At 42.7% G+C, this 14192-nt stretch overlaps 1 protein-coding gene across 3 annotated transcripts in view; it reads right to left on the bottom strand.

The window, feature by feature from the left end:
• Positions 1-1551: 1551 nt before the first annotated feature.
• Positions 1552-14192, bottom strand: part of LOC118370115 (neural cell adhesion molecule 2-like) — a 408429-nt gene continuing 395788 nt past the window's right edge. Inside the window, exons 15-17 of one of the 3 annotated variants that reach the window (XM_052498972.1) lie at positions 10289-10493; positions 6130-6246; positions 1552-4749 (exon numbers count right to left, since the gene is read on the bottom strand). In XM_052498972.1, the coding sequence (XP_052354932.1) occupies positions 4635-4749; positions 6130-6246; positions 10289-10493 (437 nt within the window). In that variant the 3' untranslated portion in view covers positions 1552-4634. Of the gene's footprint in view, positions 4750-6129; positions 6247-10288; positions 10497-14192 lie in introns of all 3 variants that reach the window. The other 2 variants (XM_035754922.2, XM_052498973.1) reach the window with 2 other exon arrangements.

Raw genomic sequence — 14192 nt, 5'->3', positions numbered from 1 at the left:
TGCACATGTATCGCAATGTCCTGTGCAGCCTGTCCACCTGAAATGCAAAGCAGCCACTGCTGTCAGATGTCTTCGGGTAAATAGTGTTTTTTACACTACGGCATCCAGTCACAACACAGTGTGCTTTTGCCGGCATGCTGGTAAGTAGCTATGTAGCTAACCGTCAAACCACAGGTGAAAGGTTACCAGTATCTTTGGTCGGACGTTCTGCTTGAGCTTTACGGTTTGTCAACAAGGCCAAAGCGAGGGAATGTGCACATGTGATAACAGTTTTAAAGTACATATTTAAATGAGTTAGGAGGCTACCATTGCATAAAGCATAAAGCCGGAAGTAAATCAATGGTAATGCCTGCCTCCTGATTCAGTAACTTTATGATCAAACTTGATCAATCTACCAGTTATTCATTTTCATATTCGGGTCCCCCTACCTTGAACTGGTTTCAGCCCATTTGGTGAACAGGCCATTAACATCGTGAGGGAACAGAGAGAAAGAAGCACTCAAAGCCAAATCAAACCCTCAGCGAACAGAGCCCTCTCATAGGGAAAACAGAGCCCTCTCATAGGGAAAACAGAGCCCTCTCATAGGGAAAACAGAGCCCTCTCATAGGGAAAACAGAGCCCTCTCATAGGGAAAACAGAGCCCTCTCATGGGGAAAACAGAGCCCTCTCATAGGGAAAACAGAGCCCTCTCATAGGGAAAACAGAGCCCTCTCATAGGGAAAACAGAGCCCTCTCATAGGGAAAACAGAGCCCTCTCATAGGGAAAACAGAGCCTTCTCATAGGGAAAACAGAGCAGCGAGGAGAAGGGGCAAGTAGTGCGAGTACATGTTATATAGAAACTTCAAATTAGGTTTGAAGAGGGGGCAGCTTAGTTAGAAAGCACTTCAGTTCTCGTTGTCTCATGTTTTGAACCATTTGGAGCCCTTTGAGCAGAGCTCTACGTTTGTTTTGGTAAATTATTGTTTAAAAAACCACTTTGTCTCCTGAAATAGAATCGAGTTGAATATGTGTTTTGCTTGGTCCCTCTCATCCGAGGCAGACTGATATGGTTTGGAAGTGACCTCGATGCGATTGAGGTTTATCTACAAATCTGCACTTACTGACTTATAGTATTAGTATTCTCAGTTAAAATACTATTTATTGTACTTCAATTACTTTCGCATACATTTGAAGTGGGTATTTGAATATTTTGACCTTGAAAATGCAAGTATTTGAATGTTGGAATGTATTTGGAAATATACCAATACAAAGAAAATAAGTGTTTAAAATACAAATGCTTAAATACGAATGTATTTGAACCCAGGTCTGACATTGAATCAATTCCCATTCAAGATTTGTGTTGCACCACTACACTCTGTGCCCTGTATGAGGATATCTGTGTCCCAAATGTCACCCGATTCCCTACATAGTGCACTTCAGGGTACCATTTGGGACACATCCCATTATTCTTTAATTCTCATCACACGGGTCACCAAATGTAGTAAAACCACAACCAATATTAAAAAAAAAAAACGAGATGAAAACTACTAAATGACTGACTCCCACATGCGTCATCTTTCACCAGGACGTGTTTATTTACAGCTGATAAAATGACAGGAGGTTTGTTACAGGGTGTTCCACAGGTTACGGCCACATCGACAGTTTCCACCCCCTGCGTAAGCACACTCAGTCTGGGGAGTCCAGAGGGGGACAAGAGGCGGGGACACAATACACAGAGCTAGAAACACACCAGTACTCTCTATGGAGACAGACTGAGACGGAGTCCGAGGGGGAGAGATGTGGGAGGAGGGAACGGGGGAATAGACTGATATTCAGATATAAAATAACATGTACAAATCTCATGGCCATCAGGCAATGTGCTCCCTATTTACAGTTGTCTTAACAGGCTACAGAGCAACTCCAGGACTGCAGGTACAGTTTATCAATCGTGCTTTGGGAGAGAAAACAAAGCCAGTTTTATGGGGTAAAACCTATGGAGCAAAGAGGGGTAGAGGGGATTCTCAGACACACATGCAGAGCGCTCCAGTCAGAGAATTGATGACAGCGATATACATGATAATCCATTTTTAAATTCAGGTTAAGACACACACAGCACACGCACACATGGACTTATGTACAGGCACGCACACACACGCGGTATCACACCCATTTCAGTGCTCAAATACTGTATGCTGCCTGTGCTAAAACCCTCGTTACTCTAGCAGAGCGAACTGTCAGAGTCCACCTAGCTCTCAAGCAGTGGCAAATACTATATTTCCCAGAATTCACAGCGCCGCTAATTAACGACAGGGTCATTACAAACGAATGGGCAGCACGACGGCGTCCGTCACGTCGACTCTGCAAGGAATAGTCCAGTCACCAAAGAGCATGTGCGCCGCTCCCTCGTCTAATGGCAAACAAGCCTCCTATTACATTTTAATTTAATGGTTTACACTGTTGCCACTGCAGCAAGGGACCAGGGGGACAATGGGCCGTGGGAAAACCAAGTCATGCTATTATCTTAATTACAGCCTCCATTGAAATGCTGTGAAGTGACCTAAGGGCCCACTGTGTGTGTGTTTTCTTGAGGGTAAAGTGATGAATAGTAAAGACCACTGTCACGTCGTCACTGAACTGTCGGACCAGAACTAAAATAAGCTTCTTTTTTTTTTTTCAGCTGGAGAGCGTTCACACAAGAAAGCCTGTTTTTGCTTTTGAAAAAAGACTCATCTTTTCCGGGTCTATTTACATAAGAGCTTTGTAAAATATGTTTTTTTTTTCTTTACCTATTTACATGACAACATCAGAGAAAGAAAATGAACAGAAAAAAGTTATTGGTTTTCGATCATTAATATTGGCATTAAACTAAAATCAACTATAAATGAAGTGTATCTAAAAAAAACATGACTGAAATACTTTGTGTGCCCGTGTCTAGTCTAACAGTTGAGAAGAGAACAATTCAACATTCATTGGTTTTCACCTTTAGTCAATAGAACTTTCAAATGAAGCAAACAATATTGGACATGACCGTCTTTTCCTTTTTATAGACTACTTTCCCCCCCCAAAAAAACTACTCACAGGACTGTATGACAACCACATTATTTTCACATTTCAATTTCATGTCAACATCAATTGTTTTTTTTCCTGTCTTTGAGAAAAATATATATATTTAAAAAGAATTGAACGGCAAAAAATGTAAATAAACATTCAATGTAAAGCAGAGTAACCATAAAATAACACAAAATTATCTCTGTTGTTTATTGTTGTGTTTTGAGGTGCGAGATAAAAAGCGCTGTAGCCTGGTTACGGATACACCATGAAGACGGTTAACAAATACACAGGAAACATTACCTATAATTCTAAGGGCCCGGTACAGATTCATTTTCTGCCAAAAAACAGCAGTACTCATGGCCTCACCATCAAAACCAGTGCTAAAACACAACCTTGCACAATCCCTACAATGAAGCCAGCTCATTGGTCAACAGTGGCAGGTGTAACTATGTTCATATTCTGTTCAAAATATTTTAAATTTCCTGGCTAACTTCCTGACCACACGGACCATGTGTGCTGACCACGTGGTCCTCTCAGATGTAACCACCTAGAACCATAATGGATCTTGGGGGATTCTTTCTGACTGGCTAACAAATAGCTGTTATCAGAGATTCTTTTCCTGTCATGCTGTCACACATGGTACACTAGTAAAATAATGGTGACAGACGGCTTGCATAGTTAACGCAAACGATTTTGATCAAATGTGCTAAATATATTTACACAGCTCTCACACTCATAACAGCTCTCGCACTCATGACAGCAGACACATTCAGAGACACACCAATACGAGTATCACTACAATGTGCAAAGGCACCTTTACAGTACCTTGTTAATTTTTTCATCTTCTTTAAAAGAACAAATCAAAATGGTGGCATAACCAATGAGCTAGCTCAACATTCTCTGACCCGGAAGCTCAAAGAGGAGCGGGCATAAAGGGGCAGATGTAACGTAGTACACAAGCATTAGACAGGACAGCCCAGACATCACATCTTAGACCAGAGCCACAATAGAATACAGACGAGACTGCTGCAGTGAGGACAGGGTAGCTTACTCTGCAAATGCTACTGTAGGAGATCTTCTTTTTACCAGGCACAGCGGACTTGAGTGGGAGTCGATAGTGGCACTACTTATCCTTCAGACAGAGAGCTTTGGTGTGTATGTGTTCGTGCGTGTATGTATGTGTGTAGGATCGGGTGGTTTTTTTTTTGCAAATGGGGATTGAATAAGAGGGGGAAGGAAAATAAATAAAAGCAACGGATAAGCAACGGCCAAGGCATAAAAAAAACAACAACAAAACCAAAGTCAGAGGAACAAAGGAAACAATATTACAATCACTGATCAACACGAAGTGTCTTCGACTGGAGCCATCTTGGATAGAAACAACATCATTGATTAGTCACATAAAAACGCTTGTTGTTGGGGTCTTCCTCTCTCCTATTTGTATTTACACACACTTTTCGTTTTTCTCTGGGCCCTTATGGACATATAAGGGATATCATCATATTTTTTTTACGTGTCGTGTTTATTCTGTGTTTTGGTCTCAGGGTAGGATGCTCCGAAGTGTTCTCGTTTGCGGCGAGGGGCGAGAGGGCAACAGACATTTTTATGCTTTACTGTCGTCCTGCTTTGTGTGGATGCTGTTGTCACTGTGCACTTTGATCTCGATCATGTCGGGCTTGAGCGTCTCCTTCCCGTTCTCCTCCTTCAGCGGTAGCTTCCTGTGGGAGAGAGACAAAAGAGACAGACATGTCTGAGTGAGAGACCTCAGATGAAAGGGTTAATTATAACTACACATTTCACTCAACCCACGTCTCACTCATGACCATGGCTGTTCATTACGGTTACAGTACAGGGAAGACACTCATAAACAATCAATACATAGAAATGTGGAATGTGAACGGACTTAATCACCCTGTGAAACGTATGACATTTAGATAATGCATTTACATACACGCATACAGAGCATGCATCCTTATTGGCAAACTTTAAGAGGTGGGATGAGTGGTAGTTTCCATGGCAGCATAGAGTGAACACGATGGAGAATGATGCATCCATAACATAGTAGAGGGCCGCTACTTATTACTCAATGCATGTAATACAGTCAAAGTTAACACTAGCTGACTGACTGTCTAATTAATACATTTACTTGATCAATATATTAATATGGTGGCTGATAATGTCAACCGTTTCAACAGCACTCAATTCACTTTTACTGAACATACATAAAAAAATACACAAACAAAAAACGATAGAACAAAAACAATCCCTCATCTATAACGCCGGAAATACAACAACGAACAATCTACACCTGATTCATTTACAGTACTCATACAAGCTCAGTCGATTAGACTACACTACAACTATCAAATCCAGTAGCATTCAACGATCCCATCGGCAAGGGACACCCTTGGGTTGAAGAGGCCTGCTGTAAGATGGACTAAATTTTGACCTTTGGCCCCTGGCTGTTGAACCATGTACTGTAGAAGGCTCTTGACTGACTGGACACGGATGTGGCCTGGATTCAAAATACTCTTTCATACTAAAGCACATTTCCACAACTATATGTCCAGTAATGAAGTGAGTGCAAGGGCAATACCATGAGCCAAGACCTAGAAAACACACTAAAACACCAACTCCTTATGCTTCCTGTCAACTTCAGCTAAAGTGCCCTTTTCTACTAATAGCGCTGCATATTTGGGTTAGGTTGGGGTTACATTATGCTACGTTTAGACGAGGGACACAAAAAAACATCATACAAGTGAGCATAGCTGGACAAGGACGCAAGAAAGAGGGTGACGTCAAAAGCAAGCCAACAGGACTGTATGCGTTGCTATGGTGATTTCAGTAAACAATACGTGCAAATTAACATCCGGTAGAAAACAACGCTACGGCAAAGGTCAAAATAATAAAAAATATATATATAAAATATTTGCACTTCTACCGTGGCTACTGACGGCATTCACCACCTGCCTCAACGGCATTTACAGTTGTCCTGTCATTGAAAACAATGACATCCGGTTTGCCGTCTATCTCATACCATCTAAACGCAGCATTAGGGTGGACAGGGCCTTAGAACCCTAGTGGTTCTGGTTCCTTACTCTGGCTCTGTGAGAGGTGTAGTCTCGTTGGGTTCGTGCACTGGGCTCCCATCGTGGTTAGTTATTCTCTCCTCTTCCGTTCTCATCTCAACGATAGGATCCTTGGACCCATCGCCCCTACGCACAAACACACACAGGCATGAGCATGCACGTGCGTGCACACACAGTTACACACACACACAGTTACACACACACACACACACACACACACACACACACACACACACACACACACACACACACACACACTTCAGAAAATCCATTTGTGACACAAAGCAGACAGAAGCAGCGCTCTCCTGTTCTCGTCTCTCCTTTACTTCTATGATATCTCCAGCGGCCATGTCTCCATGCAACCCTGTATACTTAACCCTCACACAGAAGGCGGAGGAGATATCTCAGTGTGACTGCCTGTAATCTACAGAGCCTCCAAGTGACACCAAAGCACAGTGGGGAGGTCTCTCTCGTTCCCTCGCTTGCTCCTTCCTTCGACAATGTTAATCTCGCCAATAAGGCTATTCACACCAGTGCTTTGGTGCTTGCTGACAATCCGAAGGGATTGGATTGGGCTGAGTCGGGGGAACCTGACTGGCCCTGGGTTCAACCACTTCCTATCTCAGGGGGTTTGGATGTTAAGCTCCACAGTATGTCAGTAGTGACTCTGAGGGGGCCGATTTCCTATAATAAGCCTGAAAAGTCCATAATGCCGGGCATACACTACTCAATTTTATTTACACTACTCAAATTTCCATGATCGGAGTGAAATCCTATGAACGAGGGCTAGGATTAGTACGTTGGGACTCACGAAGTTTGAGCGAGTCAAGGACACACCGATGATGGCTGTTCAGTTCTCCAGATCCCTGTCGGTTGTCTGAGAATTTTCTGACTTTATGGTCGTACATCTTGTAGTATGTGCAGTGCTACGATGCGATTGGGCAAGGACTGCTGACAATGGCCAATGAGTGCTCAGCATGTGAGACTAACAATGATGGCAAAGAAGAAAGCAACAGCAACACACGCCGTGTGGACTGAGGTGATGGAAGATAGATTGATGGAGCTGAAGAGAGCAAAATGCCTTTTCAATGGGCAAGTTCGTTTTATATGGCCCGGATGAGCAGAGTTTGTTTATTTTAGACCATTCCATTGGTCCTTAAGTGAAATCTCCACCGAGCTAGGGCACCAATATTACATCTGCATCCTACCATGATAGAAACCAAAAAGATAATATGAAATAATAATGATAATATAAAATTAAGTCCATATTCTGCTCCTCGGGTCTCTTTAAAAAAGAAAATGTTTCTGCACATAATAATGTGCACACTAATAAACCAGTTCACTTGCATGTCAGCATTTTTTCCCTATGACAACCGAGAACCTCAGGGCAATATCAAATAGGGAATCATTGTGTAATGTGAGCAACCTGGGGTTGAGGATGGACAGAATTAGATATTTGGGACAAGGAAATCGGCACATGTCCAAAGTTGTTATTAAGATTTTAGAAGTGTGTAGCGTATGCCCGGCGTAAGGTTCAGTCCTCAAACAGTCTGAGAAGGCCGAACATAAACGTGTAGAGACAATTGACAAGTACCATCCACATTAAAGCAGCTTGCGGGACACATTTGGCCTATGGTCTGGTAGTTTGAGAACCCAGCATGTCGGAAACACATGTTTGAAAACAGCATACGAAGCAAAAGTGCAGTCCTCAAGTCCCGCCAGACCTTACCTATCCTATTATAACCTATAACATAAGACAACACTCCTACGCCAAAGATAACTCAATTACTATTTCCTCCACGATGCAGACCTAAATCTTACAAACCTAACAACAACAAAACACGGCCAGTTACTTTGCCACTATATTTGCCACTTAGTGAAAAGTGTACAGTGCTTAAAATGCTAAACAACAATTCAGTATAGGAGATGACTTGTACATTTATCTTGGTAGAAGACATAAATGGGTTAATCAATCATGTTGGGTGTTCGTTTAATTTATTCCATCCTAAATGTTATTCATAGTAATAGTATGTCCCCAAATAGCTGTCTCTCTATTTGGACGTATATTAATTTGTTTTTACAATGCTGTGCTTGTTTATTTAGCTTTTTAAACACTTTGAGATAAAAAAAAATGTTTTTACTGAAAAGCACTATATAGGCTAAATAAATGATTATGATTAGGAATGTATTTAGTCTGTATAGAAACACCATGTGAATCTATTAAAAAGGACACAAGCCGTTTATGACCACCTTTCCCACACAAGCACGTCCTTGCTCAATACAAAATGAATTATGGCAGGCAAAAACACATCAAATATGCAATTCAATAATTATACATTGCTAATGCACATTTGTATGCTTCGGCACCTAAAAATGCTGAAAGCATGCATTCCTGAAATCAATTAATAGTTCATTAGCCAGTGAATTAAAGTTATTTTAATTTAATCAAATTATTTAATGATAATGTGATTCTTTTGGAAATATAAAGTGGGCCGCTATTGTGTGGGAACAAATACGGGCTGTGGTTGTTGTCCCTTTCCCTCTGCCCTTGTTCAACCCTGCAGATCTGAGACAATTGAGTTGGTGTAAGCAGTAGCTCTAGCTAGTTTCTTCTATTTTGCTTACAGCCATTTTAAAATCAGATCTAGCAAGGCTGCAAGGGAGGGAACAACTTTTTGGAACGAGATGCTGCCCAAAGCAAACTGGTAAAACACAGCGTGTATGCTTCGCCTCATAGAAATGACCAGCGCAACCAAGTCAAGTTGTTGTCAACTTGTTGTCATTCACCACTTACTGTCATGATAAGGTGGACCGTTTACATGTAAGTGTCTTACATAACTTATACAATCCTACAGAACATTCAACACATCTCTAAGACTTAGAATCCCATCTTAGCACCACTTAAGCACCGTGGTAGACCTGAATTAGCATCTGAAACTTAAAGCATCTCCTACTTTCCATTAAACCAAATCCCTCAGATGTGTGGAAAGGCCTGAGTATTCACTGACCAGACAGTCGCACGCATGCACCCACCCACCGACCAGACAGTCGCACGCACGCACCCACCCGCCCACCGACCAGACAGTCACACGCACGCACGCACGCACACACACGCAGACTCCATCACACCTCCCTGTGACTCAACACAATGTCAGTCTAGCTACACAATGTCTTGTTAGGCTCTTCCCTTCCCTTGGCTTGGAGCGACACACTGACAGCTCTCCCACTCTATCCATCTTTCTCCCTATATCCCTCTCTCCACTTTATTCCACATTCACTCTCTATCTTTCGTTCTCCCCAACCCCCCTCTCTCTCTCTTTCCATATTTCCCCAATCTCTATCGCTCTTTCACTCTCACTCTACATCCATTCTGCTGTGCTAGAGTCATCAGTCCTATCTTGCGTTTATTAATTATTCATGCTGTTTCAAATTAAACTCCATTTTCATGGGAATGAAAGTGGAGGTAAATAGTAATAGATGTGGTTTTGTAATGGCATGCTCAGTGAAGCCTGAACATAGATAAGCACACACTGTACCTCGATTTAGACCCTCCGAACAAACACATAGTCTTGTATTATTCCCCACTATCACACATACAGATTTTCCCACGAACACATGTATGTGCACACACGCCACACACGAACATATGGACACACATGCACGCACGTACAAACACACAAGCGCGTGCATACACACCAGACATACCACATACAGTTCACATGAAGAAAATAAAACTGTACCAAGTATATTTCTGCATGGTTAAATGAGTGATTTACATATTTTGACAGTGGGGAGTGACCGGGTGAGATATAAACTGCCTTTGCGTGCGTCTCAATCGTCTAAATTGGCTTACTTTCCATTATCTGCAATTATATGTAAAGTTTGGACAGCTGAAAATAATAATGTCAAACTAAATGGAGGATTAACTTTCACCTTTCCAATTCTTCCAGATCAGAACGTATGAGTGAAAAGGGAGTAGAAAGAATTGAGACGCACTCCGAGTGAGTGAGTAAGGGAGTCAGTGAGGGAGGGAGTGAGTGAGTAAGCAAGTGAGTGAGTGAGCGAACGAACAATAGCTTGCGACTAACTGCCTGACTGACAATGTCACGTCACACATTCTATAACACAAGGACAGTCGCCGCTGTTCCAAGGTCAAAGGTCCACTCACAGGTAGGCGGCCTTGCCCTCCTCCATCTCCTTGCTCTTGCCGCTGGTGGCCGTCTTCTTGCTGCAGAGCTTGCGCGTGATACACATGAGCAGGCCGCACTGGCGCAGGAAGTAGCAGCTGACGTCCACCACCACGAGGACCAGGAGGAGTACGACCAGACCCAGGCCCACCACAGGCCCCAGCCCCAGGCCGCTGAACAGGGAGTCTGCTAGATGGAGGCCGGACAGAGAGAGACATAGTACTGTCACTCAACGAGTTACAGAGACAAAGTAAGAGACACACAACATACTAATATAACCCAGGCCATCCACAGGCCAGAGTCCAAGGCCACTGACAGGAATTATCCTGATGGAGAGAGATATTGTCACTCAGCAAGTTATACAGGCATCAGACACGCATCAAGGTGATATAACCCGGGCTGAGCCACATCACAACCGCCCCCAGGCCCAAGCTGCTGAACAGGTAGTCTGCTAAGATGGGAGAAACAGAGAGAAACCCTTGTGGGAAGCTGCTATAGACCACCAAGTCCTAAGTCAATATGTGCTTGATAATGTATGCGATATCAACAGAGGTACATTTTTTTGGGTGATTTAAATATTCACTGGCTTTCATCAAGCTGCCAACTCAAGAACAAGCTTCAAACCGTTACCAATGTCTGCAACCTAGTTCAGGTTATCAATCAACCTACCAGGTGTCATGACTCTCCTGTGAGGATCCAAGGATCAGGTTACACTGGATCATCTCTACAGAGCCTTCGGAGGGAGAGGGAGGGATTGATGTTGAGGTTTTATGACACCTCACGTTGATCGTAAACCATAGGCAGCAGATGATTCCTTTTGGGGTCTAGTTTGAGCGATAGGAATGTCTGTGGGCCTTATGAAGAGTTTGCCGCCCAAAAACTACAACATCAAACAATGGACACGGGGACAATATATTTTCACATCCGAGTGTTGGGAATGATGACAGTTGGAATTTGGAATATGAAGGTCTATTTTGTTATGTCATTAAAAGTTGCATGGAGACTTTATAACGAAAACATTGAAACTTGAAGATTTTTTATGCTGTCTATATCATGTTAACATACTTCATGTTGTGTAGAAAATATGCAGGATAAAGACAATGTTTATGTGACGATAAGATTGTGATTTTAGTTCTCTAAATAGATCATAGTAAATTGTGATACCTTGCCTCGTAATTAGCCATGCTCCAGTGAACCCAGAGAGTGTATCAGCATGACGTAAGAGCCCCCTTTTAACCCGAGGGTATAAAGCTTTTGCTTTAAGAATTAACATATCAGACTAGAATGACCACGAGCTGCAGCTGAGGTCTACGATTAGTCACGATCCTGAAATGTAACACGAGGTTAAAGAAGACCTCTAAAAACCTCTTTGGGCTGCAATCCCGTTAACGGGATGATATGACAACAGCCAGTGAAAGTGCAGGGCGCCAAATTCAAAACAACAGAAATCTCATAATTAAAATTCCTCAAACATACATGTATCTTCAACCGTTTTAAAGGTAATCTTGTTGTTAATCCCACCACAGTGTCCAATTTCAAATAGGCTTTACAGCGAAAGCATCACAAACGATTATGTTAGGTCCACCACCAAGCCACATAAAAACACAGCCATTTTTCCAGACAAAGAGAGGAGTCACAAAAAGCACAAATAGAGATAAAATTAATCACTAACCTTTGATGATCTTCATCAGATGACACTCATAGGACTTCAAGTTACACAATACATGTATGTTTTGTTTGATAAAGTTATATAAAAAAATCTGAGTTTATATTGGCGAGTTACGTTCACTAGTTCCAAAAACATCCAGTGATTTTGCATAGCCACATCGATTCAACAGAAATACTCATCATACATGTAGATGATAATACAAGTTATACACATGGAATTATAGATATACCTCTCCTTAACTTCTTGATGCTACCCATCCCCGTTAGCGGGATCATTTTCGTCAGCAACCGCTGAATAGCATAGCGCCAGAGTCAAATAATATTACAAAAAATATTCATATTCATGAAATCACAAGTGCAATATTGCAAAACACAGCTTAGCCTTTTGTTAATCCACCACTTGGGCCCTCCTGCCCACGTTGGTTTACCAATCTCGGCACTCCGAGAGCTTGTGATCACAGCTTTTGAACCATTGAAAGCAAGCTGGGTTTGCACAAAGGTTCAGGGCACAAGGGTAATGTGCATAACAAGAGCAACAAAGGGTCCAACTACGATCAAAACATCAACCGAAGTTCTCTAGAAGCTCTGATTAGAGATGTACTGCAGCAGAAGAAATTTGAGAAAGGATAAGTCACCATGACTAGGCATAAAATTGCCGGGGAAAGAGTCCGCAGAAATTCACTCCATTCGCGAGGACGTCAACATTAACATTACCCCCACCCTCACTCAAATCCATGTCCAGGGCCCGCTTGATCTAAACACAAGCCCACAGGTTTTGTCAACAGACTCTGATATAGATGTGGAGATGCACAAGGTAAGCAGCATTGCAACAGCTGATTACTCTCCCATTCCAATAGAGGACCCACTGGGTCATGAAGGTGGCTTATCCATCTTGAAAATCGACACAGATAACCAACCAATTCTTCTAACCCAATCCACTTTGTTGGGGATATGACGAGAAAAACCTCCTCGAATAGGCCATACCTTAAACCAGTCTTAGAGGACTGTTTGACCTGTGATGTGCTGATAGATTCGGGTTCGACTATTTACCTCATATCTCAAAAGAGCACTGGACCCAGCAAAACGTCAGTTGAAAACGGAACGTTGCAACACGGTACTTTTAAGTATTCACTCAAGCTGTCCTGCCTCTAACCAAGGGTCTCCTACTAAAAGTGAACTTCAAAAGTGTGTCACTTATCCACCCTGTGCATTGACACTGAACAGATGCTGACTGGGATAGATTTAATTGATCGTTTGGTACCGCTGATGGATTGACAAGTCGCACTCTTGGCTTGCCGATGGCATTGGTGGATGACTGGTCTTACCGTCATCTAGATCACTTGCAAACTGAGGTGGGATTGGTGTGGCACAACGACATTCCGCGCAAACCTGTTCAATTTCAGCTAGGCAACAAGACCAGCCAGCAAACAGCGGTGAAACACGACTTGTCGGGAACTGGCAATCTGCACCAACTCAAACTACGCCAGACTCAACTTCTTATGCCACTTGTCGTTTTGGAAACAAAAGACTACGTCGAGTGGCCAAAGAAGTGAAAAACAAAGAGCTCATTCTAGCTTGCGATTACCTCATAACCAAACACGACATACTAGAAGAAAGTCAAGGGAAACTCCTAATCACCTGGTCGTGACAAACTTGGCAACAACCATGCCGACAGTATGGCGAAATCTGGTGCAATTCACGGCACCCCTTGGGTGTTTGATACTCGGGAAGTAAGGATCACTGAGGCGCCCATGGTAACACGTAGCCATGTAGCACCGCAGAACATAATAATGTGTTGCTAACTCATTCATTCCGGAATGGTGACCTGGTAGCAAAGCAACACCAAGATGAGTCCCTTGCCACTTTGATGGCTTTCCGGTCTGATCCAATCACCCAGTGTCCGAACTGGCTTTGGCAGGCTCACCCGACTTGCATTAATATAATAATAATAATATATGCCATTTAGCTGACACTTTTATCCAAAGCGACTTACAGTCATGTGTGCATACATTCTACGTATGGGTGGTCCCGGGAATCGAACCCACTACCCTGGCGTTACAAGCGCCATGCTCTACCAACTGAGCCACAGAAGGACCATTCACTGTACGCAACTCAACAGCACCTCACACTTGTCGATAACCTACTGGTTTATGTTTCAGAAACCGACACCACACAAAGGTAGGTGGTTCCTAAACAGAGGGGGGTAATGATAGCTCA

This window comes from Oncorhynchus keta, chromosome 37, assembly GCF_023373465.1.
Source record: "Oncorhynchus keta strain PuntledgeMale-10-30-2019 chromosome 37, Oket_V2, whole genome shotgun sequence".
Taxonomy (NCBI): domain Eukaryota; kingdom Metazoa; phylum Chordata; class Actinopteri; order Salmoniformes; family Salmonidae; genus Oncorhynchus; species Oncorhynchus keta.
Note: the sequence above shows the minus strand (reverse complement) of the source record. Positions and strands in the feature narration are given on the sequence as shown.